At 55.8% G+C, this 27,101-nt stretch overlaps 3 protein-coding genes and 1 non-coding gene across 5 annotated transcripts; 2 read left to right on the plus strand and 2 right to left on the minus strand.

The window, feature by feature from the left end:
- Nucleotides 1-1,780: 1,780 nt before the first annotated feature.
- DNAJC30 (DnaJ heat shock protein family (Hsp40) member C30) lies at nt 1,781-4,690 on the minus strand. Its single transcript, XM_004310807.4, has one exon. The coding sequence runs from the start codon at nt 4,673-4,675 to the stop codon at nt 3,995-3,997; it is 681 nt and encodes a 226-aa protein (XP_004310855.1). The 5' UTR covers nt 4,676-4,690; the 3' UTR covers nt 1,781-3,994.
- A 121-nt stretch (nt 4,691-4,811) lies between these two features.
- On the plus strand, nt 4,812-16,110 carry BUD23 (BUD23 rRNA methyltransferase and ribosome maturation factor). 2 transcript variants are annotated; one of them, XM_004310808.4, is made up of 12 exons: nt 4,812-4,932; nt 5,034-5,071; nt 6,416-6,511; nt 6,607-6,689; nt 6,785-6,881; nt 8,841-8,937; nt 10,172-10,222; nt 10,972-11,057; nt 11,290-11,335; nt 11,502-11,560; nt 15,580-15,669; nt 15,813-16,110. In XM_004310808.4, exons 1-12 carry the CDS (start codon nt 4,885-4,887, stop codon nt 15,865-15,867), a joined length of 846 nt encoding a protein of 281 aa, XP_004310856.1. In that variant the 5' UTR covers nt 4,812-4,884; the 3' UTR covers nt 15,868-16,110. The 2 variants fall into 2 exon arrangements, 1 of the variants encoding a protein (XP_004310856.1); XR_012326024.1 differs by lacking the exon at nt 11,290-11,335.
- On the plus strand, nt 15,037-15,168 carry LOC117308377 (small Cajal body-specific RNA 20). The gene has a single exon (XR_004522359.1).
- A 777-nt stretch (nt 16,111-16,887) lies between the features above and the next one.
- STX1A (syntaxin 1A) lies at nt 16,888-25,915 on the minus strand. Its single transcript, XM_033840112.2, has 9 exons — nt 25,843-25,915; nt 25,386-25,485; nt 22,489-22,563; nt 21,653-21,726; nt 21,447-21,555; nt 21,283-21,356; nt 20,331-20,468; nt 18,567-18,677; nt 16,888-18,277 (listed from the first exon to the last, which is right to left on the minus strand). The coding sequence occupies exons 1-9, from the start codon at nt 25,861-25,863 to the stop codon at nt 18,200-18,202; spliced, it is 780 nt and encodes a 259-aa protein (XP_033696003.2). The 5' UTR covers nt 25,864-25,915; the 3' UTR covers nt 16,888-18,199.
- Nucleotides 25,916-27,101: the final 1,186 nt, after the last annotated feature.

Genomic DNA, 27,101 nt, shown 5'->3' on the forward strand with positions numbered 1-27,101 from the left:
AGGCAGACCTTACAGCTTCTCCCAGACTGTCACGAAAGTATGGGAGGAAGCTCAATGGTGGCACATTTTCTCACTTTTTTGAGAGGAGTCAGAAATCTAGATTTTTATGCAAAGTCTTCCAAGTTTTGAATATTGCCTAAAGTTAAGACACTGTGCTAGCCGCAGCCAAATGCTGTGTGCAGGTCAGCTGTGGCCTGTGAACCACGAATCTCGGTCAGTTCTTCGTCCTCTGGAAACAGGCCTTCTTTTGTCTAGCAGCAGTCCCCTCCCAGGACCGAGGATGTGAACACTGACAGGGCAGAGGCAGGATGGGAGGGCCAACCCACTTCAAGACTAGCGACGGAGCCCCAGGTTTGTATAGCCTTAAGAGACAGTGGCGAGATGGCTAGATCCATAGTGACGCTATGACCTTACAACAGATGGTGAAGGTGAGCTCTCTGCTTCTGGGGGATGAGAGCACCTAGCAATCCCCAGCATATGCAAGTTCATGAGGTCCAGACTCAGGTCTTGCTACCACCCTAAAACACTAACAGAGGGACCCCAGCTGCTTTGCACAAACCCGATGGCCCCCAGGGCTCCAAGCCTGGCCTGAGAGCCAAGCCGCTGAGGGCAGGCAAGGCACGCCTTCTACAGTCCTGCTCAGAGGCAGGAGACAGTGTGTGACCTCATCACAGGGCTGAGGAACTGAGAGGGCAAAGGCCAGGAGAGCGCACTGAATTCCAGGGAGTGAAGTAACACCGCTACTTACCAGCTGTCCCTTCTCTCAGCCTCCCTTCATGGGATCTGGTGACATTCCTGGAAGCCCAAAGGCCCGAGACAAGACCCCTACTCCGCCATTTTCCATAAGCAGGTGTGGTGGCCACTCACTTGGGCTCCACCCTTGGTGTCTCAGCTTCAGGCTGTGGCTATAAGGGATGGAGATATATATACATGGTCAGTAATGACCACCAGACAACTCACTGGCCTAAGGTAGGCTATTCTTATTCATCTTGGCTCATGCTGGGACCATTACAGAGGGCAAGGCGCACTCAGCGAATGAGATGCCAGAACCGCAGAAGGAAGCAAGAAATCTTACTCCTTCAGCACTGGGATGTGTAAAGGATCTTTTCACCCTGCAATAAATAAAGGACAATGGAGGGGAAAACAGTTAGGCTCAGGAGGAATAAAATGAAGTCCTGATCAAGCCCAAAGACACTACCACAATTGCCTAGACATGTACACCTTGACTCCTATGCTCTTGTCCGCGTCGCCCCATTAGGATCTCTGTGTGCCGCTCACTCAGCCTGGCACTCTTCTTCACGCCTTACCCAATGAGCACAGCATGGAGCATGCTGGGCCCCTCTTGTCCAAAGTCTCTCTTCCTAGGTCCAAACTTATAGTTTTGTTTCAGTTTGTGACCAAAGGGAGAAAAGGGACTGAAGCTGACCATGTCTCAGCCTTCCTCCTCTATCAGGAACTGGGGAGCAGCCCCTAGAAGGCAGGGGCTAATGTCCATGGCCTGGTTTAGCCTCTCCTCCCCAGGGCAGCTAAGAAGCTGAGAAAGGACAACTGCAGGGGGACCAGAAAGGGAGAAATGATGTAACAGGAACCAGGTGGGGAGGGTCCTTCAAAAAGCCTCCCACACATCTCCCCTCCCATGAAGAGCCCAGATTGAGTTTCAGGGATGGTAGGGAGTGGGGCCTCTCAGAGTTTAGCTCTGACCTAAAAAAAAACAGAGGCAGGCAGAATGGCACTATAGAATAGAGTGGGCCTAGTTCTAGGCCTAAGGAGAGGCTTAGAGTTGGATGATTAATAAATTTTATTGACTACACTGGTTGGAGTTGCATGGAAAGTTCCAGAAGTTTCACAGAGTCTGGACCCCACTACTCCAAACCTTCTGGGTCTACCTCCATGTTCTGGGGCCCAAGGGGATGTTCTTCACTGTGATTTTCACTGAGAGAAAACGAACTTGAGAGATCTATGTCAAAGAGCCCATGAGAAAGATCCCAGATTATCACAGACCACTAGTGCTTTCACAAACAAGACCCAAAAGAACCCCAACTCCATTTGATCGAAACTTTGATAGAATCTTGTCCCAAGGACACTGTTATGCCCCAACTCCTTGGCTGAAAATCACCAGCCTCTGTACTTTTTACTAAGCTTCACTTCCTGTAGTTTGTGTTTTGAAAAGACTTTCCCTCTTGTTTTCCAGATATGAAACATAGTAACATTAAATGTTCTTTTTTAAAGTACATATGCCCTTTCCCCCAAACCAAGGCTTCATGAGCCCAGCATGTCTGAACCAGAGTAGGCTTAAATCTTTACTACTGAATCATATGGTCACTGCAAAGCCACGACTAAGAGTTTGCCCCCAACCTCCAAGGCTAGAGAAAACAGAATGGTTCCCAAGAGACCAAGTTGCACTAGCTATGGGTTTCTCCCAATTTATCCAAGGACTGCCACAAAAGATTGAGTGCAGGCACTGGTGTTAATATAGCAAAGCACCTCTGGCTTTGTTTAGAACCTACTTAGGCCCTTACCTTTGCAGAAGATCTCCTGCAAAGGTTTTCCTACCCCACAGCTTTACGCTCCACAGTACATACCTGAGTACCTACCATCTCACAGCTAAGCCACACCCCACGTGCAGTGATTCACGGTTAAGAGAACTGGATTACCACAGCTCTAGCCAAGTGACAACCCACTGCACCAATTAGGAAAAGAGGAAACAAAGAACAACCAAAAAACCCTCAGCCAGCTCTGAATAAGGAAGTGCGCTTCCATCCTGTGCCTCCTGTCACTCAACAGTCCGGTCTACTCAAACTCCCCCAATTCCCACAGCTTCAAGTAGCCATGTTTCAAGGACTTGGCTTGTAGGACCTGCGATAAGCACTGCCAGCGAAACAGGAGGCTGGGCCACACTCAGGTGACTCAAAACTCCCAGTTCGTTGCTCTATTTTTGGGAAGGGAGGAGCTGCACAGTTAGCAATGGGGCTGGCTGGTCAAGGGATGACCAGGCGCCAGGCACAGTGTCCCAAGGACAAACCTGACTCTACTGGCACTATATATATATATATGTATGTATGCATGTATATATATATATATTTTTTTTTTCTTTTTCCCCCCTGCTGCTGCACCATGTGGGATCTTAGTTCTTCAACCAGGGATTGAACCTGTGCCCCCTGCAGTGGAAGCACGGAGTCTTAGCCACTGGACCGCCAGGGAAGACCCTGGCATCATACTTTAATCACTGAGCCTATTAGAACATGGATAATCAAGTGTGACAGACCGAAAGAGAGCAAACGATTTGCTCCTCTGCCATCACGCCCACAGAGTAACCTCTCCGAGGTCATACATTAGATAAGCATGGGAACAGGAAGGCTCATTCCTTACTCTCATGACCTTGCTTTCTTTCCCACTCACACTCACCACCAACAGAAGGCGGAGTGGGGTCTGACCACCAAAGAATGGCCAGGTTCCCACAGATCACATCCTTACCCTACACTGGGTCTCACCTGTGGCTTGGGGAACTCACAGAAAGACAAGTTTCTTATCACCCCAGAGTTTTTCTTTTGGCAGTCACAATTGGTCACATTGCACGTTTCAAGGTTACAGAGGAGCCCCACGCTACACACGTGGGGCAGGAGCAGACGAGTCTTGCTCGGAGCTTTACAGGAAAGCCACAGCAAGTGTTCCAGAAATTGACAACATCTGGAAGCAGGCACCCCAGGGCCTCCAGGAAACCCCTCACTCTCGGGCTTTCGGGACTCCTCATTGGGAGCCTTTTTCTTGGGCATCAAAAAGCCTCCTTTTCTGGACCAGAGGGGTAGGGATATGCAGGTCAATGGCTAAGCTGGCCGGGTGGGGAAGGGAAAGGGGAGAGCAGTTCCTTCGGACCCCAGTAGAGGTAGACAACAGCAGACAATGGAGGCAACGGGTTCAAGAAGACAGGAAAGGCCGTTTTCTTGGGGGTTCGGGGGGCGGTGGCGCGGCTGCTCCCCTTCCCTCCGCTCTCCGATTAAAAACGAAAACCCATGATGATGAAAACAGTGAGCAGAACCACGAATAAAGCCGTGTCTCGGGTCTCGTCCCAGCGTAAGCCTTTCTTGGCCCGGTCCTCCCGCTGCTTGCGAAGGGCCTCGCGCCGGGCCCTCAGGCGCCGCTCGCGCTCCAGCTGCTCGCCGTAGTGCGCCTGGTAGAAGGCGTCAAAGTCGAACATGGTGCGGTTGACTCCCGACGAGGCCTGACCGCGGCCCTGGGTCCGAGAGGCAGGCGGCTGGGTGCGGAGCGAGTCGGGGTCGGTGGCGGGCGTCTTGGAGGGCCGGACCCCGGGGCCGCGCAGGTCCTCGTCGCTGAGCAGGCCGCGGTCATACTTGCGACGCAGGGTGGTACTGCCCAGCACCACGTAGGCCTGGGAGATGCGCGTGAACCGCTCGGCAGCCTCGGCGCTCCCGGCGTTGCGGTCCGGGTGGTAAAGGAAGCTCTGCCGGTAGTAAGCCGCCTTGATCTGCGCCTGCGTGGCCGTGGAGGGGACGCCGAGCAGCTCATAGAGCGCCGTGCGCGAGTACGGGCCGTCGCTCCGGGAATAAGTTCTCGCTTTTAGGCCCAGGCCCAATCCCAAGTTTTGTGGAACCCCCCGGGCCTGCCACAACCTCCACAGAAATAGCCGTGACCACCTCACATCGCGCTGGGCGGCCATCTTGAATGAGTCAGGCGGGCGGTGCAAGATGAACTGGCCAATGGGAGGCGTGCGTTTTTCGCATCCAGTCGGCCCTTGTAGCCAATCGAGTAAAAGAGAAGGCGGGGAGATGGGTGGAGCATGCGTATTACGAGGCGGGCGCCAGGCCGAGGACATAAAAGCCGGACACCCGAAAGAAATCGCGCGAGTGTTGTTGCAGAGGCGTGGGGATGGCGGCACGTGGGCAGAGACCCGAGCACAGCGGGCCTCCGGAGCTGGTGAGGCCTGTCTTCCGCGGACACCCCTCTCCTCTTCTGGGGCCTCCGCGTCTTGATTTCTTCCTCGACTCCCCACCCTTTTTCTTTTCTCGTCCCTGCAGTTTTACGACAAGAATGAAGCCCGGAAATACGTGCGCAAGTAAGTGGAGCTTGGATGTTGCGAGGCGTCAGGGGTCGGGAACCGGCAAGTTGCTCTGGTTGCGGAGGTTGCTTGGAAAGCACGCAGAATTTGGGGGTGGGGGAAGGAAGAGACCTGAGTTGATCCCACTTTTGACACTGGAAGAGTCAATTTTAAACTTTCGAATGGGTCTCAGTAACCTTAGCATCAGAATGGGAGGGATCACGCCTACTTTCTCTCGTACGACAGCTTATTTTAAGCATGTGATAAAACAGGACGCAGTGGAGATGTGTAAGGGATCAGTGCTGTTGGGGGGAAGGAAATAATATTCATGGAATGCTTACTGTACGCCGCAGTTTACATTATCTCAGTAAATCCTTAGGGCAGCTGTTGGTAGAGTATCTGAATTTCGTAGAGGAGAGTTTTTTGTACAATTATGAAGTTAGTTAACAGATGACGGCTAGAGCAAGGACTTCCAAACCTTTTTTTTCCGATACAGTATTCTGTAAGAAAGTTCTGCAGATACCTCTTTTCTCTTTTTTGTTCAAATTGGACTATCAGAGTCAGCAAAAACCCTTTGGTCAGTTGTCATTATGTAGCAAATAGAAACTTTTTTCCAGTTGCAGAGCCCTGTGTTAGGCATTTTGAAAACTGGTACATGTGACTCTCCCTGGATCTTGGGAAAGCCAGATACACTCTAGACCTCTTCTGTTCAATATGGTAACCAGTAGTCATCAGCCATCTATTGAAACGTATTTAATCTGATACACTTCATGTGAAGAAAATGTAGAATGCTTTATTGTTTTTTATGTTATGTATTGAAATGATGTTTTGAGTATACTGGATTAAATAAAGTGTAATATTGAATATGTTGGGTTAACTATTGCTACAGTTAACTTTACATATTTAATTTCTTTTTAAACGTAGCTTCTAGAATGTCCCAAGTGGCTTGCGTTATGTTTCTCATGGACAGCACTGCTATAATTCTTATTGTGTCTTCTTCACCCTTCTATATGGGAGTAGCTACAGTGGATAATTCTTCTAGAAGACATGTATTTAATTAATACAATGTCAGAGCCTGGTAGAGTTGAAAATACCCAATGGTTGGTCATTAGATGAATGATTTGTTAACTTCGCATTAGCTCTGCAGCTACTACAGTTTTAATTTGTGTCAGAACAAAATAACACGTTGTATTACATGGACTTCTGGGGTCACTTTTAAATAGTTGTAGTCCAGTTTGTTGACCGGGAAAGGGTACCTCAGGATGATTGTTCCTTTTTCTCTTTCTTTGGCTTTTCTTGGTCTGGGTGAGGTTTTAGCCCAGAGCTCCTTTACCACTTGCTTGTGTTTCTGCCTTTTTATAGCTCACGGATGATTGATGTCCAAACCAAGATGGCTGGGCGAGCGTTGGAGCTCCTCTGTCTGCCTGAGGGTCAACCTTGTTATCTGTTGGATATTGGGTGAGATCCCGGGGCTCACTTCAGATAGTCCAGGTGGGTGGTGGGATGTCTTTGCTACTCACAGTGTTGAGTCCCCATTTGATTGTGTCTTCCAGCTGTGGTTCTGGCCTGAGTGGAGATTACCTCTCAGATGAGGGGCACTACTGGGTGGGCATTGACATCAGCCCTGCCATGCTGGGTAAGTATGTCCTATTTGGCACTGGAGTGGACTCCCCTGCATGAGTATGGAACAGTGATGCAGATTGATTCCTCACCTACTCTTCTCCAATGTAGATGTGGCCCTGGACCGAGACACGGAGGGAGACCTGCTTCTGGGGGACATGGGTCAGGGCATCCCCTTCAAACCGGGCACCTTTGATGGTTGTATCAGGTGAGAGTCTTCAGGTCCTGCTTTTAGTCCTGCAGGCCAGTGCTTCCCAAACCTGGCTGTGCAGCAGAATCACACAGAATACTTAAAAATACACATCCCCCAGGATTTTCAGATGTGTAAGGTCAGAGCAAGGCCCCCAAATATGTATTTTGTATTTCAAAACTACTCCTGTGATTATCTTGCACTGCCAGGTTCAGGCACCATGGTATAAGTTTCTCTGCTTTGTGTGTGGGGGTGTGTGTGGGGGGGGTGGTCTTCTGAGCCTCTAGGAACCATTTTGTGGGTCCCAGCAGCCATCTTGTTGACTTCTTTTCAAAGGACTTTGTAGTGGAGAGTGACCCCAATTGCTCCAGTCTCTTCGGTGGCTTAGGAGTCGTTTCTGTGGCGTCAGGTTCAAGTTTTGAATGTGTACCTAGTACTTTGATAACAGATCTTAGAACACTGAAATTACAGTTAGAAACGTGAAGTTGTTCTTTGTCTTCTGTGGTAAGTTCTGTTTAGTATTTGGTTTAGTGTTTTGTTGGTGGGGTGGAGGTAGGGGCTAGGGTAGGAAGTCATAGTTTAATCATTATCTGGGGGAAGACCTCCTGTGATAATAGATTGAGCTGTAGCGATACACAGTAGGAATCTGGGTGAGGAGTACAAATCTGGATTTGAAGGTTTTTTTTAGGGTATGGGATTAGCTTACATGTGGGAACAAAACAGGAGGGGAGAAAAAACATTTCAAAGATAGCAATTGCTTTTTAGTAATGATCAGGTGAGATGTTCTAAGCTGCAGAAAACCAAAGGCCAGCAATTTGGTCTTGTATGTTTCAGGAGTAAATAGTCATTTTTAGTTTGTTTTTAAGAGGAGGGGGTGGTATGGCAGGCTTTTTCTTTTCAACATTTGTTACCTGCAAGAAATTGTCCAAGGTGCTATGCTGTTTGTGGAAATAAAGGTCCCTGTTTTTAAGACTCCATGGTTTTTTAGGTGCTATAAGATGTGGACCAAGTTACTAAACGTGAGCCCCAGTGTGGGGTGTGTACTAGGGAATCATGGGACCCACCAGAGTTATGAAGAGAAGTAAGAGCACAGGAAAGCAGGAGGGGCCGGGGCTGGGCCCTGAGGTTGGGAGGAATTTGGATAGTCAAGGAGAGGGTTTCAGAGTGAAGGAACAGTGTGATCAAAAGCACATAAGTGGGTGGGGAAAGGAGTCTAATAGGTGTAGGGAGGAATGAGAAATTCTACGGAAGATGAGATTGTGTGGGGTCGGTTCCTAGAGGCTTTTAACTCCATCCTGAGAAGTTTGGGTTTTACTCAGTAGTTGATGGGGAGCTGGGGAGTGACGAGATCGGGTCTGTGTTGTAGGAGGATTATTTAAAAGAAGAGAGAAGACACGAGAGGAGAGATAAGTTAGGTTGTCGAAGCGATGGAGGCGGTAATGAGTGCTGACCAAGGAGAGTAGTGGAGGAACGTAAAAGCTGGGAGAGGCGGTTGGACACACCAGCAGGGTTTGGGGTTCTGTAGAAGTATGTGCACAGCAGTGAGGAGCGGAATGTCGGAAAGGAGGACATACTAGCTGCTTGAGGCTTTAAATCTGGGGATGGTGGAGACAGTTAGCAGGTACAGTTGAAGGAAGTGATTTAGGAGGAGAGCGAATGGCTTTGTGTAAGTCCAAAGCATATTTCCCTTGATTGGAGGAAGGGAATGAAGGGGTAGGTGGCAGGGAGAGCCTTGACCTGCTGAGTAATGCTAAACTTGAGATGTGTGCAGAAGCAAGGTTGAGGAAATGTTTCCTTGGACTGGCCACGAGAAGTTCACATTCACCTTCTGTAGACCCTATTTGGTCCAGCGTTGTAGAATAGTGACCTGGAGTGGACCTGCACGTGCCAACAAAGAGTCGGGGGCAGGAGGGTTTCGCCTGGAGATCGAACCTTGCGTATCGCTCCCTTTCCTGACTAGGTCCCTTCCTCTTTCAGCATTTCTGCGGTGCAGTGGCTCTGTAGTGCTAACAAGAAGTCCGACATTCCTGCCAAGCGCCTGTACTGCTTCTTTTCTGCTCTTTACTCTGTTCTGGTGAGTATGAGATCTCCTTCCCACCTGGGCTGGCTGCCTGTCCCTCCCTTGCCCTGCAGATAGCATGATGAAGTGGAGGTGCCCCGTGGGAATGCCATTTAGATGGGACCACACAGGATGGCAGGACCTCATTGTTGGCTACTTTGGTCCAAGTCTTCAGCCCCCAAAAAAGGAAAGCTCAGGGGGCTGACGCTCTAGTGAAATGCGAAGACACTGATGTCAGAATCTGAGACTGATCACAACTCCTGTGTCCAGTCTGCTGAATACCAGTCAGAAGTTGGCTTGGGGGCCTGGATGCCACAGAGGGAGGACAGGGACAGCATTTCGAGGCCACACAGAGGACACCTTCTAGAGTGCTCACATCCTTCAACTCCCACCTTGCCTTCCACCTACTGCCAGTGCTCAGATGGGGAGCAGGGTGGTTATTTACCACTGAGAGAGCCTTTATTAGCTTTTTCTTGTCTTTTATTTATTTGTTTGTTTGTTTATTTATTTATTTGGGCCACACCACTCGGCTTCAGGCCCCTGCAATGAAAGCGCTCAGTCCTAAGCACTGGACTGCTGGGGAATTCCCTGTCTTGTCTTTAGAAGTGATGGTGTTGATTTCCACTGTTTACTAGGATTAGATGATAGTCTGCGATTCTAAGTCCTAAAAGTGAGTTCTTTCACTTTTTTTTTTTTTTGGATCCGGGTGTTTCTTGGTCCCCTCAGTCCCCTCACCTCACCCCTGGCTTTCTTAGAGTGGGTGGTTCTGGCAGATAGCTGCGTCTTGTGCATTACATGGTTTCTCTTCCTCTCAGGTCCTGGGGTTAACCCTGAAGTTCTGAGGGCCTTTGTGTTTGGTTTTCTCTCTGCTGAAATGCTCTTCCCTCAGACATTTTAAATAGCCCAGCCGTCTACTACATTCCGGTCTCTGCTCCAGCGTCCCTCAGAGAGAGGCCTTCCTTGAGCCAGAAGTAAACTTGATAGTTGCTGTCATGCACCATCCCTTGTCCTAAGTTATTTTTCTTTTTGGCACTTAATCACTACTGTAAATCAGCTACCTCACCCACTAAAATGTGAGCTGCAGAAGTTCGGAGGCTGTCTCTTTTGTCCATGGCTGTTTCCCAGCCCTGAGAACAGTATACCTTGCACATAATGGGAACTCAATAAATATCTCGTGAATAAGGAAAGGAGGAGTGTCTGGGTCCTGACCCCATGGGATATTTGAAAGATAACCATGTTTCTGTTGCAGGTCCATGGAGCTCGGGCTGTCCTGCAGCTGTACCCTGAGAACTCAGAGCAGGTGAACCCCTTGGCTAGTGGAGGTGCAGGGAAGGGGGAGGGACCCAGAACAGGTAAACATCATCCTGCTCCTCACCCACCTGCCCTCCTGCTGTTGGGAGGTGATGGAGTAAGCAACCTTAGGCTGCTTGGTGGGAAGGGAGGGGCTGAGCTCCTGGGAGTGGTCCCCGTGGCCCCTGCTGGCACATTTTATGACCTAATGTCCTAAGGAAGAGGGAGGGGTACCTGGGGCGAGGGGCGGGGTAGGGGGGTCTGTCTTCTCTTGACAGATAAACCATCTGATATTACTGATTTCCATAACCGAAGAAATAACTGGGGGTGGGGGAGGGACATCAACAGTTGTCTGTTCTGTGGAGTGTGACGCATGAGCAGTGAGGGGTAGGAGGTACCGACTCTGACGGACAAGTGGCGAGCTGTCCCTGACTAATAACATGAATGAGTCTGCCTCGCAGTTGGTGGCCATTCATCTCCTGAGATTTGAGTCGGGAGGTGGGTCCCTGGGCTAGAAAGTGAGAATCAGGGGGACTTGGTTGGTCTGTAATCCCCCGAGGGAGGTATCTGCCGCGGCTGGTTCTAGGCTGCACCTTCTCTGCGTGGCTTTCAGGGACTCAGAACTGGGAATAGTCTGATAAAGACCCTCACTTCTCCCAGACAAGGTCCATTCTGGGACCAGAGCGGGGCCAGGGGAGGGGGCGGGAAGCTGCTGCTCCCCCAGCCGCCCTGCCTGACTGCGCGCTTTTCTCTCCCCAGTTGGAGCTGATCACGACCCAGGCCACCAGGGCCGGCTTCACTGGTGGTGTGTTGGTGGACTATCCCAACAGCGCCAGAGCCAAGAAGTGAGTGCCGGGAGCCAGGGTGCTGCCCGTGCTGCAGGAGAGAGGGTGGCGGTGTGGCCCTCACAGGCCGCTGATGTGAGCACCAGGGCAGTGCTGAGTTGGGTCACTGGGGCCCCGGGCAGGCAAGAGGCCTGGCTGTGTCTGTATCTGTTTGTGGCAGGGAGGGGGAGGACTTGTCTTGCTCTCTGAGCCTTTCTGAGCCCAGCCCTCACTCTGCACTTTCTTGTTTCAGGTTCTACCTCTGTTTGTTTTCTGGACCTTCGACCTTTATACCAATGGTGAGGGACCTTGAGTTTGTAGGCCCATCTCTTCTGGCTTCCCTTCTTCTGGGTCCGGGCCGTCTACCTGTTAGAAGGGCTCAGGCCTGGGTGCCAGGCCTTCTGGGGCGGGGCAGGTGGGTTGACAGATCTCCAGGGTGATCTGAGAGCACTTTGGTTCCTGCAGGCCCAGAACGAAGATAATGAGGAAGAGGAGGCCAGGGAGTCCACGTTCACGGTTGAGAGGTAAGGCTGTCGTTCAGCCCTGCCTAAGGCGCAGGCAGTTGCTGCCACCAGGTTCATTAGACACAGCAGCAAGACTCCTCTGTTTCTCTCTGCTTTCACCAAGCCTGTCAGGGTCCGGTGTGGCAGAGACACCAAGGCGGAAATAGGACCTGGGAACCCTTCAGACCTGTGCCTGCACCTGCCTCCGGCTGAGCTAGTGGAGCCCTTCCGGATGTCTGTGGGCAGCCTTCCTCTCTGCCTGCCCTCTTGCCATACCCAGCAGGCTGTCCCCTCCTCCCAAGGCTGCTTCCTTCACCTACATCCCGGACCCCATCCCCACTTGGCCCCTGTGGCTCTCATTCCTCTCACGCATCCTCATGTTTACCCTCCTGAGTCATCCCCATCAGCACACAAACATCCTGCACGATTTCCCCTTCTTCAGAAAGGGTCCTCCCTTAACCCCATAACAGCTCCTGGCGTCCACCCTGTTCATCGGCTTCCCTTTATGACCAAACTCCTCACACTGTCTCCTCTGCCATTCTCACTCCTCTCCTCTGGCTCATGCTTGTCTCATCACAAATTGCTCTCTTTTTTTTCAGTACGTGGGCCTCTCACTGTTGTGGCCTCTCCCGTTGCGGAGCACAGGCTCCGGACACGCAGGCTCAGTGGCCATGGCTCACGGGCCCAGCCGCTCCGCGGCATGTGGGATCTTCCCAGACCTGGGCACGAACCCGTGTCCCCTGCATCGGCAGGCAGACTCTCAACCACTGCGCCACCAGGGAAGCCCCACAGATTGCTCTCTTGATCAAGACCACCGCCAGGCTGTCTCGCCAAACCCATGGTCACTTCCCAGTCTTTTTTCCTTCTCCACCTTCATTGTAACTTGCCTGCTTATTAGGAGCTGATGCAGCCGATCGCTCCCCTAACGCTTTCCTCACTTGGCCTCCCACCCACGGTCCCGGTTTTCTGTTAACCTCACTGGCTGTTCCTTCTCGGTCCACTCTGGGGCCCACCCTGGACCCCTTTTCTCTCTGTGCTGCTGCCTTAGACACCAGCTACAGGTTCAGAACCTCCAGGTTTCTATGCTTGGTCTCAATCCCACCTCTGCTTTCCAAACCACCTCCCCTCCTAAATATCCACACCTGGACTTCCACGGGTCTCTGGAACAAAACAGAGCTCTTGGTCTTCATCCCCGAACTTCCTCCCTCCATCCTTTCCATTCTCAGCCCTTCCTGGTTTCCTTACATTTTACATCTAGTCACTCCATCCCTTTTCCCCACTCCTACCTGGTCTCTGTCTTTGCTGCCTAGATTACTGAAAGCTACCTCACTTGTCTCCTTACTTCTGACTTTGCCTCTTTGAATTCATTTGCTGTGCAGCAAGACGGGGACTTCCCTTTTTCTTTTACTTTTTTGAAATGTAAATCATATCTTGCCATTTCTCTGTTCAGTATCTTCAGCTGAGTTCTTGTTACCTTTATTTTCCCTACCTCCTTTCACTGCTCTAAATCATAAGTATTCGTTTACTTCGTATTACTTCTGTCCCCAACTAGAATGAAAACTTGGTGGGGACTTGCACTGTATCCCTGAAACCAGAATAGTGTCTTGTTAGCAAAAGGTGTTCAATATTTGTTGAAGGAACAATTGATTATAAGGTAGTGAAGAATGAGGTGTTTCTTAGTTCTGATTAGTAGGGGTGAAAGGTTTTCAGACTCTCAAGACGTTTAAGAGGAAAAATGAGCCGAGAATGGATGAGTTAGGAAGGCCCACCTGTGGTGAAAATCATGAGTGCGGTCCTCCTGTCCACCATGGATTGATGCCCTCTGACCCATTGGCCCTCCGCGGTCATCTCCCTTAGCTTCCTCACCCATTCCCCGTGGGGACTTGGGGGCTCTCCTAGCCGTTTCTGCTCTAAGGTGCCCATTGCTTGCTCTCAGGGAGTGGTCCCGTTTCCTGCTTCCCCTCCATCTATCTTAGGCTCCCTCTTGTCCTCACGCCAATGTCTACAGACGACGTGTCCTAACTGTAAACTTAGGTAAGTTGTGGGACCTGATCATCCATTTCTCGTGTTTAAAATTGGGGGGGATGTGCCACCCTCTTGGGCAGTGAGTTGAGTCGAGGGCATGTCTGTACAGGACTCAGCACAGTGCCTGGCGCGGACCTCATTTCCCTACAGGCTCTTCCTCTTGAAGTCCTCGGATTTGACGAGGGTGGGAGGAGGCCTTTGTCTCCTGTAAGGCTGATCGGGCTTCTCCCGGTGCTGTCACTTCTGTCTGATCACATTCAGGCCACTTACTGTAAATAAATAGGTAAATCAAGGAAAAGTATTTTAAACCTTTACCTGACTTGTCTCTAATTTCTTCCCCCCACCCCCCAACAACTTTGCCTGACCTATGTATTCCGTAATCCTCGTCACCCGGCCTCTACCGTACCACTCGTCAGCTGCTCTCTCCAAAGGCTCCGTCCCCTCTGGCATTTGCACTGTGGACTCCGCTCTCCTCTTGGCACCTGTGGTTGGGGTCGCTTACCGTCTTCACTGCTCCCTTTGTCTCCCCTGATGACTCTTTCCCATCGTCCCTCCCGCAGCTCACATCTTGCCCCCTGTTCACTGTGCTACCCCAGAGCTCGTCCTTCCTTAGAGACTCCTGGGGATTAGTCCTGCATCTGTTTAGTCCTGCATCTCCAGCAGCCTGCTTTGCACCTGGCACATCAGACTCCTGCCCCCTCACTGTAGGCCCTCTTAACTTTCTTTCGTGAACTGCTATCTGCACACCCCAGAGTCTAGGACATGTTGTGTTCCTCCTGTGGTAGAAAGCCTCGCTGCTTCCTGGAGGGAGAGCACACTCCTTGCTGGTTGGTGTTCACACCTCCATGAACTGGACCAGCCAGGTGGGATTCTGAGTTGGTGTTTTTTTTTAATCTGACTTTTACTATTAGGTTAGAACAGATGAGAAGTAGGAGCCGGAAGGGTGTGTCATGCAGTCCGGCTTCCACTGGTCCTCAGGCAAGGAGGACACTTACGAGGACGACTCAATCTTCAGCTGACCCTCAGAGTCTCACTTGGACCCTTCCCCTTCTTACACTCAATGACTCCAGGCAACAGGGCTCTTCTGCTCCCTAACCTCCCTCTTCAGTCCTTTCCCTGTGCCTCATTTTCATGTATTGCTTCTTGTCTGGAATGCTGGCCCGCCTTCTGCATGAAGCAGCTTATCTCTGTGGCCCTCTCCTTTTCCCCATCACTGCCTTAGCAGCTCCTGGCCTCCCTGCTCTTGCTTTGCCTCGTGCGGACGGTCGCTACCACAGCCCAGCCGTGGACTCTTCAGGGGCAGGGCTGGTTCACAGCCACTGTAGAACGTCCACGGGCCGTGCACGCAGGTACTCAGGGAATGGTTACTCAGAGGGCAAGCAGCTTCCGTGGTGTGTTCGACGCTGAAAACAGTTGGAGTCCAACTGCCAGGTGGGGATGTGGTTTGAGGGCCCAGGCTCCCCCGTTCTCAGGGCCTCTCTCCCATAGAGCTGTGGGAGGTCCCTTTTCTCCTCAGCCAGGACTGGAGGCCAAGATCACCCCTTGAGGATCATTGTCAGGGCTGCCACGAGTGGGGCAGCCTTGTTTTCCTACCTCAGACACCTGTAGTTGCTGGGAGCCCCAACCTAGTCTGTACCAAGCATGCTGGCCTCACAGCCAGACTAGGGCCTGCTTTCCTTGGATCGGCTCTTGTGAGCCCCAAAAGTAGCTTGGCCCCTGCCTGCCCCACAGGCAGGTATGTATGTATGCCTAACCACGTGGTCAACCGCGTGGATGCCTGCGAGCGAGGGGGGGACCCCACGTCTCCTGCCTCCTCCTAAACAACCGCTCTGGCCCCAGCAGATGTCACCAGGAAGGGGGTGTCCAGAATGGGGGCTTCTGTTGTGGAAGGGGCATCTGAGGCCACCTGGCTCCAGGGAAGCTCACCACACTTACTTGCTGGGATTAACCTGGGTGCCAGCCAGGCCACTCTGTCCTGCTCACAGGACCTGCTCACAGTTGTGTCTCCTGCACAGGGTCCCGTACAGGATGGCGAGGCGGGGAGTGGTGAGGAAGAGCCGAGAGTGGGTGCTGGAGAAGAAGGAGCGCCGCCGGCGGCAGGGCAAGTGAGTGCAGGGTGGGGTGGGGGGGTGGGGGGGTTCTGGCCACCCAGGGCCCGGGGGCTCACCTGCCTCAGGGGTCCCAGGGGGTCTTGTTGTTTTTCCTGAGATGGTTCTGTTCTTCCCGCCCCTGTTACTTCTTCACACAGGGAGGTCCGACCTGACACTCAGTACACCGGCCGCAAGCGTAAGCCCCGCTTCTGAGCAAGCGGCCGCGTCCAGCGGGACAGCTCCGGAACCGCACAGTTGTGAGCTGAGCCATCCAGCCCAGGCACTTGCTTCTGGAGGGTTTTCTGCGTATTAAAGTGCCTACTTTATCAGCTGACAAGAATAGTGCTCTAGGAAAGTTCTAAAAAGGTTTAAAGTTCTAAAAGTATTTTCTTCACTAAAAAAAGTTCTGAGAGCATCCTATTTTGTTCTAAAAGCAGTAAACCACTTTCTGTGGAACTCCGGCTCTGGCATTTTCCAGCTCTGTGATCCTAAACAGATTTCTGAAGTTCCTCTATTGGTGGGGGCTTGATTCTCAGGTTATCAGTTAGGGTTTAAAGAACTTAATGTATGAAAGCATTCTTTTAACCTGCAAGGAACAAGGTAGATTAATTTAGGGCTGCTTATATGTGACTTAGATGAGACTATATTATATATAACAACACCAGGCAAAGTTGGGAAGCATGGGCAGGATGAAATGAAAGGTATCCGTGGTACCCACTGGCCTGAGGCCTCTGCCCAGTCTGGTTTCCCTTTGGTCTGAAGGCACTATCCAGCCCAGCGGCCTGGGCTGACTTTAACCCCGAGCCGCCGCATCAGCTGACCAGTCCAGCACTTGGTTGCCTCTGGGGCCTGTCTTCTCTCCAATCACTAGTGGTCAGAAGGACAGGTTTGGACCCGGGTGGGGAGACTGTCTAGCAGGGTGATGAGCGGGGATCCAGTGGTGGCTTGTGACTCCGGGAAAAGTGGGAAGAGGGGGTCGATCTGGGCCCACAGTACAGAATAGGCGTCAGGTGTTAGGCAGGAGTGGAGAGATGTTCAGGCTGGGGTGGAGGGGCCAGAGGGTCTGGAAGGTGAAGGCCAAGGGAGGCGGCTGGGATCCTTGGTCTCTGAGCCCCGTGGTGCCACGTAGGATCAGCCCCAGTCCTAAGGCCGTGACACTAAGAAGTCTAGAGCAGAGGCATGGTACAGGTACAAATGTTTATTCTACATAAAAATTTCACAAAATGGGCAGCTGGTTGTACCAAGACCTTTGGTGAAGGGGTGGAGGAGGGGGAGGGGAGTCGCTGTTCAAGAAGGCAACACGGACAGCGGTCACAGTCACTGGGCAGGAGCAAAGCCGAGGGAAGGCGGGGCTCAGACCTGGCCCCGGCCCCTGCTGCATGCGCTCGCATGCATGCTCCTTGCCTGTCAACGGGCGACGGGTTTTGGGTGGGGGCACATCTCAGACTTGAGAAGTCCCGAGACAGTGGGGAGGAGGGAGGTGCCCCTCCCTGGCTGGCTGCTGAACACTGCATCCCAGACACCTGACACCCACGTGGCACGTCAGTGGGGGGCAGCAAGGGCAGGACGAAATTGCGGGCGCCTGAAGGGATGCTGACTTCCCGAGCGCAAGAGAGCAGGGACCACTGTCCCAAACATGCAACACACAATGGCTTGAGGACCCGACTAGGGCCTGCCAGGGAGAGTGGCTGGCCCGGGCCGTGGGCTTTACCAGTGCAGAGGCCTGACCGGGGCCCGCTCTGCCTCCCTAGCTCCGAGGGTGGCTGGAGACCAGGCACCAGTCAGCCTCTTCCAGAATATTACCTGGGGTCAGGCGTAGCCCAAAGGGGTTGCTCCTGGGGCTGTAGGAATGTGGGAAGGGAGGCTGAGGCAGCTGAAGACCTGTTGGACTCTGCCCCGAGGCAGGGGAGGAAGCCTGGTCTTGACACGGCCAGAAGCCAGAAGCCTTAGCCGGCCACGGCACCCTGAGCCTCCCTGGCAGTGAATTGGCTGTTAGAGGCTTAGAGCTGGGCTGTCTCTCAGGGCCACCCTTCCCCGAACCTGAAAAGCAGCACCATGTGGCCAGCTGGTCCCCAGCCCTCAGGGGGCTTGGCTTATGGGGACAGCTGGAGAGGACACAGGATGGGGCAGATGGGCTGGTCAGTAGGAGGCAAGGTTGGGGTCCAGAGAGCCTTGATCCCAGGAGAGGGCAGACCCCAGGCTGGAGTGGAATTACTGAAGGCTGGGGGAGGGGAGCATAGCTGACTACCCCAGGCAGCCCTGTCTATAAGGGGAGCGGCCTGGGCCAGGGCCTGAGTCTGTCCCTTGCCGGCCCATCCCCACCGGGCTGGCTGTTCCCCAGCCTGGCTCCCCTCTGCCTCCTCTGTACAGACGCACACTGTCACAAGGATCATGCACACGACGGCTCAGGGCAGGGTGGGAACGGGGGCCCTGTGCAGAGAAAGCGGTGTGGGGTGGGGAGGAGAGGGCCCGAGCCAGAAGGTGGCAGCAGCCAGGCGGCCTCCCGGGGTGGGCCATCCAGAGCGCAGTGGCGGTGGGGTGGTCTCTACCCGAAGATGCCTCCGAAGGTGGAGGCGATGATGATGCCCAGGACCACACAGCAGATGATGATCATGATCTTCTTCTGCACAGGGAGGCGAGGAGAGACCTCAGCGTGGAACTGGGGCCAGGAGGGAGGCTGTGGGGCGGCTGGGGAGGGGCTCTGGGGAGGGATGAGGGTTGGAGAGTCTGGGGGATTGAATGAGGGAGAAAGTGAGGACCTGGAACATGTCTGGGTGGGGTTTTAACTGGGCACCAGCGGCTCTGGTCAGAGCTGAGGGAGGGTGCAGACAGAGCGCGGAGGGGGTTGTGATGGTCCGGGGGCTCCGTGCATGCGTGAGGACGTGGGCTCGGGCAGGGTTGGGGCTACTGACCCGGCGAGCCTTGCTCTGGTACTTGACGGCCTTCTTGGTGTCAGACACAGCCCTTTCCACGTAGTCCACCGAATGTTCCACGTTGTACTCAATCCTGTCAATCATCTCTCCCTGCAGGGCCAGGGGCACCCGAGCTCCAGAGGGCCCCCCTCAGGGTTACGAGGGGGCCCAGGGCAGGATTTCGGGAAAGCAGCCTGAGGTTAGAGAAAAGGGGAGTGTGAGGGGGATGGGGCAGAGCTTCTCACCTGTGCCCTTCGCCCCTGCCAGGCACCCCGGCACCCTGTGCAGCTCCCTGAAATGCAGCCTCAGCCAGGGGGGCGGGGACCATGCAGAGGACGCTCAGAAGGGGCCCTGACCCCAGGGTTGGGCAGAGGACAGCACAGGGCAGAGGAAGGCAGGGGCGGGAGTGGGTGGGCTGGAGTCTGGCCAGAGTGACGACGGTGAGCCCCCCACTCCATCCTCCCCAGGCACGATGGTTCCGTCCAGCCCTGACAGGCTTTGGTCTTCAACCTTTAAGATCCCCCTGCCCAGTCCCACAGGCCTCGTGGGCCCTGCAGTCTGGTCCCAGGAAGCCCCCGGAGGCCACTCGACCATGACAATGCCCAGGACTCCCAGCAGCAGCGTGTTGAGGGCTGGCCGCTCTCTCCAAGCCCACTGCTCCCACTGGCGTCCACAGCACCATGGTCTCTCGCCCCAGTGGAAGCAGCAGCCTCCTCAAGGCCTCCCTGCTTCCTAACTCGGGCCATGCCACTCCCACACTTAAGACCCTCCAGTCTAGAAGAGACTCCAGCAGCCCAGCACCGCCTGCCAAGACTCCACCTCTGTCATCTCCAGCTCTCCCTGTGCTCTAGCCGCCCGGATCTCCTTTCTGCTCCTCACATAAGTCAGGCTCTTGCTGGTCTCAGGACTGTGGTGCTGCTGGTCCCTCTGCCTGGGCCAACTGCTTCACTCTTCCCCTGGGAAGTCTTCGGAGCTCAAATGCCGCCTCCTCAGAGAGGCCTTCTCTGACCACCCCGTCCAAAGTGGCCACTGCAGTGACTCCGTCACTCCAAGTGTGGCCCTTGGACTAGTAGCATCGGCATCACCCTTGAGCTTGTGAGACATGCAAATTTATGAACTCCCACCCCACCTACCGATGTCTGGGAACGGGGACCAGAATAGGGGAACGTATAACAAGCCCTCCTGGTGGCCCTGGAACACTTTAAAGTTTGAGAACCGCTGCTCTGTCACGTCGCCTCCTAACGTCTGGCACAACTGGAGAATATGCCATTCATCATTTACTTATGCTGCCCTTTTGCCCAACAGACATTAGCTCTCAGGGAGCAGGCCCTCAGCTGTCCTGGTCACGGCTATACCTCCGGCTCCTAGAAAAGTGCCCATCCACACTGCCCACATGACACACAGCTGGTGAACAAGACAGGACAAGGCTGGGTGAAGGTGGGTAGGGCCATGCAGGGCCTGGGGTCTTGGAAGGCCAAGCAGAGCCATGCAGAGAGGATCCTTCAGGTGGGCAGGACCCTGAGGGCAGTTTCAACGGCACGTGGTTAGTTACCTGAAGACTTGGTCCCTCCCGGGCAGGGCAGCGTGGCGGGCAGAGAGGGTAGGGTTAGTGCCGCCCTGGGTGCTGCTGGGGGCTGGGGGGCGACGGTGGGGCCCCGGGCGCTCACCTGGCTCTCCACGAGCAGGGCCATGTCCATGAACGTGTCGTGCAGCCCTGGGTGCTGCTGGGGGCTTGGGGGGGACGGTGGGGCCCCGGGCGCTCACCTGGCTCTCCACGAGCAGGGCCATGTCCGTGAACATGTCGTGCAGCTCCCGGATGCTGCTCTCCAGCTTGATGATCTCACTGTGGCGCGTCTCGATCTCGCTCAGGGCCTGCTTGGAGATGCTGGAGTCCATGATGATCTAGAGGGTGGGAGCAGTGGGCTGGGACCCAGGGACCGGCTGAAGGGAGCGGGGGTGGGGACTGGGACAGCAAGAGGCCGAGGGTGGAAGCAGGCCACCGGGATGGGCCGTGGCCTGAGCAGCACGTTCTGACAGCAGAGCCTGAGGCTTCTTCCTCAGCCGCAGCTCTCCCCCCACTTTCTGCTTGGCGCTTACTAGCTGTTACCTAACTTCTCTGAGACCTGATTTCCTACCTGTAGATTTCCTACCTGTAACACGGGGCTAACCCTCCCCACCTGTGCCCATGCATAGTAACAGCTGAGTGGTAGTTGCCCCGAGGGGCCCAGGCCTTGAACGGCCTTTCGGCCTCTCTCCCATCCCCTCTCCTCCTGTTCTTCCTCCCATACTGAATGTAGCCGACACCCCCTCCTAGAACCACACGCCCAAGCTGCCTCCCCTACCTGTGTGCCACCTCCTTCAGGAAGCCCCCCTGCCGGGTAGAACATGGAGCTTCACGTGCATGTAGAGAGGCCAAGGGCACCGTGTCCTCCAAGAGGGGTAAAAGGTCCTGAGGCTGGTGGGAGGAGCCCCTAGCCGGTGGCAAATGAGCAGGGGTAGCTAGGGAGCGGACCCGACTGGGAGGAACCGGGAGACAGGTCTTAATTCCCCCTTTGCCCCTAACATTTGTGTGACCTCTGCCTGGTCCCTAAGCCTCTCTGGGACTCGGCCTTCTCTTCTCTAAAACCTGCCACACAGGTGGCTGTGTCCAAAGACTGCCCAGATCCGGCGCTCTGCACACACACCAGGGTCCCCAGGGGGAGGGGTCCACACTCACCCCGGAGGCAAAGATGGCGGGGTTCCCACTCTCCAGCATGTCCTCCAGCTCCTCGCTGGTCGTGGTCCGGCCGGCTGTGAGCAGGGGTCACGCTGAGCCCGGCCTTCCCCAGGGTGGTCAGCGGCTGCCCGGCCCCGCCCCTTGGCCCCACCCCCTCAGCTTACTGATCTCCAGCTGCCTCTGGATGCGGCCCTTGCAGCGCTCGCGGTAGTCAGTCTGCGTGGTGTTGTACTCTGACATCACCTCCACAAACTTCCGGGACAGTGTGGAGTGCTGGGGGCCCAAGATGGGGGTGCAGGTGTTAGGCCCACCCCACCGGGCCCCAGAGCCTCAGGTGCCTGGCTGCCCACCCCAGAGGTCCCGCCCACACCTGTGTCTTTCGGATCCTCAGGTCAGCGGATGAGCGGCTCAGGCCTTCCTCCTGCTCGATGCTCTGCTCGATGCCTGGGGAACAGCCAGCTGCTGATAACCTGCCCCATTCACCGCTGCCTCGCCACCCACACACCCAGGATCTGGCTCAGGACCCTCCCCTGGGGGGACGTGTCTTGTCTGTTGAGTGGGGTCACACAGGAAGCAGAGCAAGAGAGAGCTCCAGGCACTGATGGAGGCGGGGCCAACAAGGGCTCTTCCAGGCATGATGTGTGTGGGGGTGCGTGCATATGCACAGACACACCTGTGAGGCCTCAGGCACACACCAAGCTGTGTATCTGTATGTGTACACCTACTATGTGCTAGGCCTGGTGGCTCAGGCCCACCCTGTCTCTCTCCCGCTCAGGAAGGCTGTGCATGGAGCGAGGAGTGGGGCATGCCGTGGAGGGGGTCGGGGGGTGGGCAGGGCTAGGTGGCCACAACCACAGGGCACGGGACCCCTAGGCCTGTGCTTTCCGGGGCATGCATGCCTGTGCTCACGTGAGCGTGTGGGGGCTCCTGTGTGGGACCAGGCACTGCTGGCCACTCCTTTAACTCTCTTTAGCTGACAGTGTCCAGAGTGGAACACTCCCTGGACGGAGCCTCAGGCATGTGTCCCAAGGCCCAGCCCAGAGCCTGGCACAAACAGGCCTTGCCAGGTAGCTGCTAAGTAAACGGCGCGTGAGGAAAGAAAGACCCAAAGTACCCCTCAGAGCCAGTGAAATTCCATGGGCTGTGTGGGGGAAGCAGGCCTGGAGTGCCCCCACATCCCAGACAAGGCCTGGAGCCCAGACTCACTCTTCAATTTGGAGCGAACTTTGTTTGCTGTCTTCTTTATGTCAGACATGAGTTCCTCCAGCTCTTCCTTGGTTTCTGGGGAGGTAGAAGGGGTGGCGGGTAGACACCCTGGGCTCCCCCATGCCTGATCTTCAGGCTCAGGCCCGAGGGGGCTCTGGGCAGACCCTGGGTCTCCCCTTGTCCCCTGGCTAAGAGTCCGCCTGCCCCTCCAATCCCGGGCCGGGGCCACACCAGCTGCAGCCTCACCCCTTCTCGTGTGTCTTCCAAGGAGCCTCCCTTCTGCCTTCGCCGGCTCCCCCCAACCCCCTGCCGATAACAGATGGGGCTAAATTTAAGGCAGAAGTAATTGTGGAGCAGCTGGTGATGCTGAAGGTGGCACTGGGGAACGTTTACTTGATAACTTGCCTGAGTCGAAGGTGGAGGTGCGGGCTCACCTAGCGCTACCTGGTGGCTCTGGGGGTGGACATCCAGCTGATGGGCTGATGCGGGCCAGGGGCCAAGGAGGCAGAAGCCAGCCCCCATCAAGCACCCTGGGCGGGGCAGACCCTGTTCTCTTCACAAAGTCCCCCTCCCCAGGTGCTGAGCTCAGTGAAGGCCAACTGCTGAGTGCCCGGTAGGTGGATGGGGGCTGGAGGCACCCGGCCGGGTGGGGGCTGTGAGAAGAGCTTCAAAGAGGTGGGCCCCTGGGGTACAGTCAGCTCTAGAGGTAGCATGGAGCGGGGCTATGAGGGGGTGAAGCTGGGGGAGGGCTGTGGCGTAGTTTCTGGCCCTTGTTCCAACTGGAACCATCTCTGGAAAGCTGGCAGAGGCCATGGAGGTGCCCAGCTAGCCCTGCTCCCTGCGAGGGGTTGGCTGGCAAAGTGGGGCAAGATGGCTGCTTCCCTCTGGGGTGCTGGGTGGAGCCCAGCCTCAGGGCAGCCCCCCATGGCTCCACCCCCTGGAGAAACCAGGACTGAGCTCCTGGCTGGAGCCTTTCTCATCCACCCTGTGCTTGCTTCTGGGGTTGGGGCTTCTCCCATAGGGGACTCGGGAGGGGCATTTACAGTGGCTGATCAAGTGGGAGGGCCACTTCCCAAGTGGAATGTGAACGAGGTGGAGTGGGGGGCTTCCAGGAGCGGGGGAAGAGGCCTTGTTCGTAGGAACAAAGGCAAACTCGGTTACCAGCTGCTCTGACGTCACAGCCTCTTTTGCTCAGACCCAGAATAGCCCAGCCTGGATGGCAGCCCCCAGAGGAGGCAGAGCAAGCCTTGGCCCAGGAAAGCCCCCCACTCACTGCCAACTTTCTTTGTGATGCCCCCTCAGCTCTGCTCCGCCTCTGCCCTAGAACCCTTAATGGGGAGCCCCCTCCCCTTGGGGAGTGCCTGTTAGCCCATGTCAGTGACCGTCAGCCGGGTCCTGACTGCCCAGCTCATGGGTGGCAATTCTAAACTGGTCACTAGTGCTGTCTGATGAAGGTGGCACAAGGCAGCCAAGGCTGGGGGAGTTGGGCAGTTCTGTCCCCTGCCTGCCCCACCTTCCAGCAGGTGAGAGGCCAACTCCCAGCTCTTTATAGTCTCGCCCCACAGTCAGCCCCCTCCTGCACCTCACCAGGAGTGACCCACCAGGGACACGCGCTGACCCGGATACACACGGGCCCACAGACAAACCACATCACATACTGCCGTCCCAGACAAACCTCTAGGGAAAGGGGCAAAGCACGACGACACAGCAGCTGCACTGGATGTACGCCCTGCTCTGGGGTGTCCCTCTTTCCTTCCCACTTCTTCCTGGGCTAGTCTCCCCGGCTCCCAGCTGACTCACTCTGCCTTCAAAGGGTCTGGCACTGGCCTCAAGTTCAAGCACACTTTGGGGCCGTGGAGAGATTTATTCTGGGTGCTTGAGGATGCCTGTGGGCCTGGGGCTGAGAGGCCATGGATAGGGAGGCAGTGCTGGAGTTGAGAACAAAATCAAGCTTTGGGTGCCTGGGTGGTGGGCTATGGGCCATAGGTCCTTTCCCATGAACACCTGGGCAGCAGCCGGACCCTCCCCCGTGCTTTGTCCTGGGGCCCCATAGGCTGGCGCCTTCCAAAGGAGCTGGAGAAGGGAGAGAGGAGGTGAGCAAGCCGCAAGAACAGGCAGGCAGTGCACACACCCAATCTGATGAGTCCAGGTGGCTGACCTGGGCCCCAGCCCGTCACTGCCTCCCCAGGGCTGAGGGTGAGCCCCCTCTATGGGAGGGGGTCACGGGCCTGCATGCCGTCAGCCTGGCCCATGTTAGTGTAGTAGTAATCAACACCTCCACGGGAATCGTGACAGCCAGGTCAGTGGGACCCGTCTGGAGACAGTGAAACGCAGACACACACAGCCTCCCTGTGCAGAGGGAGAGAGGTCACTTCCTGGAGCCCTGAGAATGCCCGGCTCTGGGGTACCAATGGCCAAGTGCCAGGGCTGCCAGCTTTTTCCGGAAACTCTGCCTGCTTGGCCGGCTTGCCCTCCCACAGCGCTGATGCCTCAGAGCTGCCATCTGCTCCCCTGGGGAGGCGAGGGAAAGGGAGAGGCTGGGCTGAGAGGCCCTCTATTGATCAGAGGCCGCTGCCTCCCTCCTTGCTCCCTCCCAGAATCCCAGGGCTACAGCCGGCTGGCCAGCCGCGCCGCCTTAGAAAACAGCCAGCTCACCTGGGGAGGGCGGGTCCGGCGCCTGACCCCGCCCTTCTCACCAGGCATCCGGTAGGTGGTACTGGGCACTGACCCCACCCCCACCCCGGGCCTGGGACAGCTGTTTCCTGAGGCTTCCCATGGAGCCCTCCCCAGCCTGGCCAGGCGCAGGCAGCCCTCAGCCGACCAGCAATGAAGGGCGTCCCTCCCCGCAGCAGCGCCCTCCTGGAGGCCTGTGGGGCTCCTCACACCTACACACTCACTCTCATCAGGGTTGGGGGAGGCCAGGATGGCGCTGTGCTTCCGCTTCACCTCCTCCACGTTCTCTGAGATCTTGTCAATGAAGCCACGGATCTCCTCCACCTGTGGACCAAGGCCAGGTGGTCTGGGGGCAAAATCCAGGGAGGGGGCTTCTTGGGCCCAGGGCTTGCCCAGAGTAGGGCTGGAGGTCAGGGCTCAGGGCCAGACTGGGCCAGGCTTCAGGGGGTAGGTGAGGGGGGGTGGGGCTGCTCCAAGGATCCTTCTAGACTGGGGTAGGAGTAGGGAGGAATGGGCCATCCCAAACTTTGCTCCCCTCTGAGCCTCAGTGGGCTCATTAACTGGCGCCTGTGGGCTGCTGAGACAGGCGCAGGTGTGTAAGAGCCCTGGCTGCCTCAGAGTTGAGACGTGGCCATCCTGGGTCTGCCAGTGTTTGGGGAGAGGCAGGTGTGCTGCTCTCACCTGTTCGAAGAACTCATCCATGAAGCGGTCTCGGTCCACGGTGACAGTGACATCGTCATCATCATCGCTGTCCTTGGCCTGCACAGGGGTGTGCACACATGAGCAGACCTGTGCTAGGACCACTGGGCCCCACTGGACCTGGGACACCCAAACTGCCCAGCATCTACATACAGCAGGCCCGCAGGCTGCAGCTCCAGGGCCCTTGGCAGGGACAAGGCCTGGCTGCGCCCTCAGCTCCCAGCCGCAGTGAGGAGGATCCCTGGGGACCCAGCATGATCATGGAGAGAGGCCTTGCCTATCAAGTTGGTGACAGGGCCAAGTATCCACCTCCGTGCCAGGCACTCCTTCCCCTGCTCAGCTGCCTCCCCTCCCCCACAGGACTGGGGTCCTCCGAGCACACCCCTCACCCTAGGGTGCTGCTGGGGAGGCCCTGCCGCAGGCTAGGCAAGAAAACCTCAGGGCTTAGTCCCCCGGCCACTGGCCCCAGCTCACACCATGCCTGAGACAGGTTGCCTGGCGTTCCCAAGCTGGCCCTGAGTTCCAAGCTCCCCCTCAGGGGAGGGCCATGCAGGGGGAGGCCTGGGCACCACGAACACGTCCCTGCCAAAAGGTGGGATGGCTCCGATATGGGCCATCCCCACAGCACCCAGGCCGGCTTGAGAGCTCCTGCCTGTGAGGGGCCTCTGATCCGCCAGGCTTGCTCCCTCAGACCTCGGGGAACTCTCCCTCCTTGTTAGTCTTGACATTGATCCTCTTTCCTTCCAGGTCCAGAGTTGGGTCCGGCAGGCACAAGAGGCCAGTCACGTTGCCACTTGGCCCGGGGCCTGCCTCAGCTGCAGGTGCAGGCCTCACCCCGCGGCCCCAGGGGCAGCCGTACAAAAGCCAGCCCATCAGGAGGTGGGGGTGATTACACCTCTGACTTCCCAGCATGCTGGCCACTCTCATTACTGTCCCCCACACCTGGAATCAGCCATGGTCAGCCCACTCTGCTGGCAAGGCCAAGGTCCCTCTCCACAGCAAGGCCCAGATGCTCAGGGCAGGAATGGTCACCTGGGTTCTCGGGCTGGGTCATGCCTCCTCATTTCTCAGCGCCCCACAGGAGGAGGCACTAGCCCTCACCCTGATGCTCTCTTGCGAGGATGGAGGCAGGCAGAGGCTGAGGGGCCGGGGAGGCTGAGGGACCGGGGAGGCTGGGCCCCCGCCGGCTGGGGAAGGGGCTGAGTTCTGGGCCCAGCACAGACACTGACTGGCTGAGGGTC

This window comes from Tursiops truncatus, chromosome 15 (assembly GCF_011762595.2).
Source record: "Tursiops truncatus isolate mTurTru1 chromosome 15, mTurTru1.mat.Y, whole genome shotgun sequence".
NCBI classification, from domain to species: Eukaryota; Metazoa; Chordata; class Mammalia; order Artiodactyla; family Delphinidae; genus Tursiops; species Tursiops truncatus.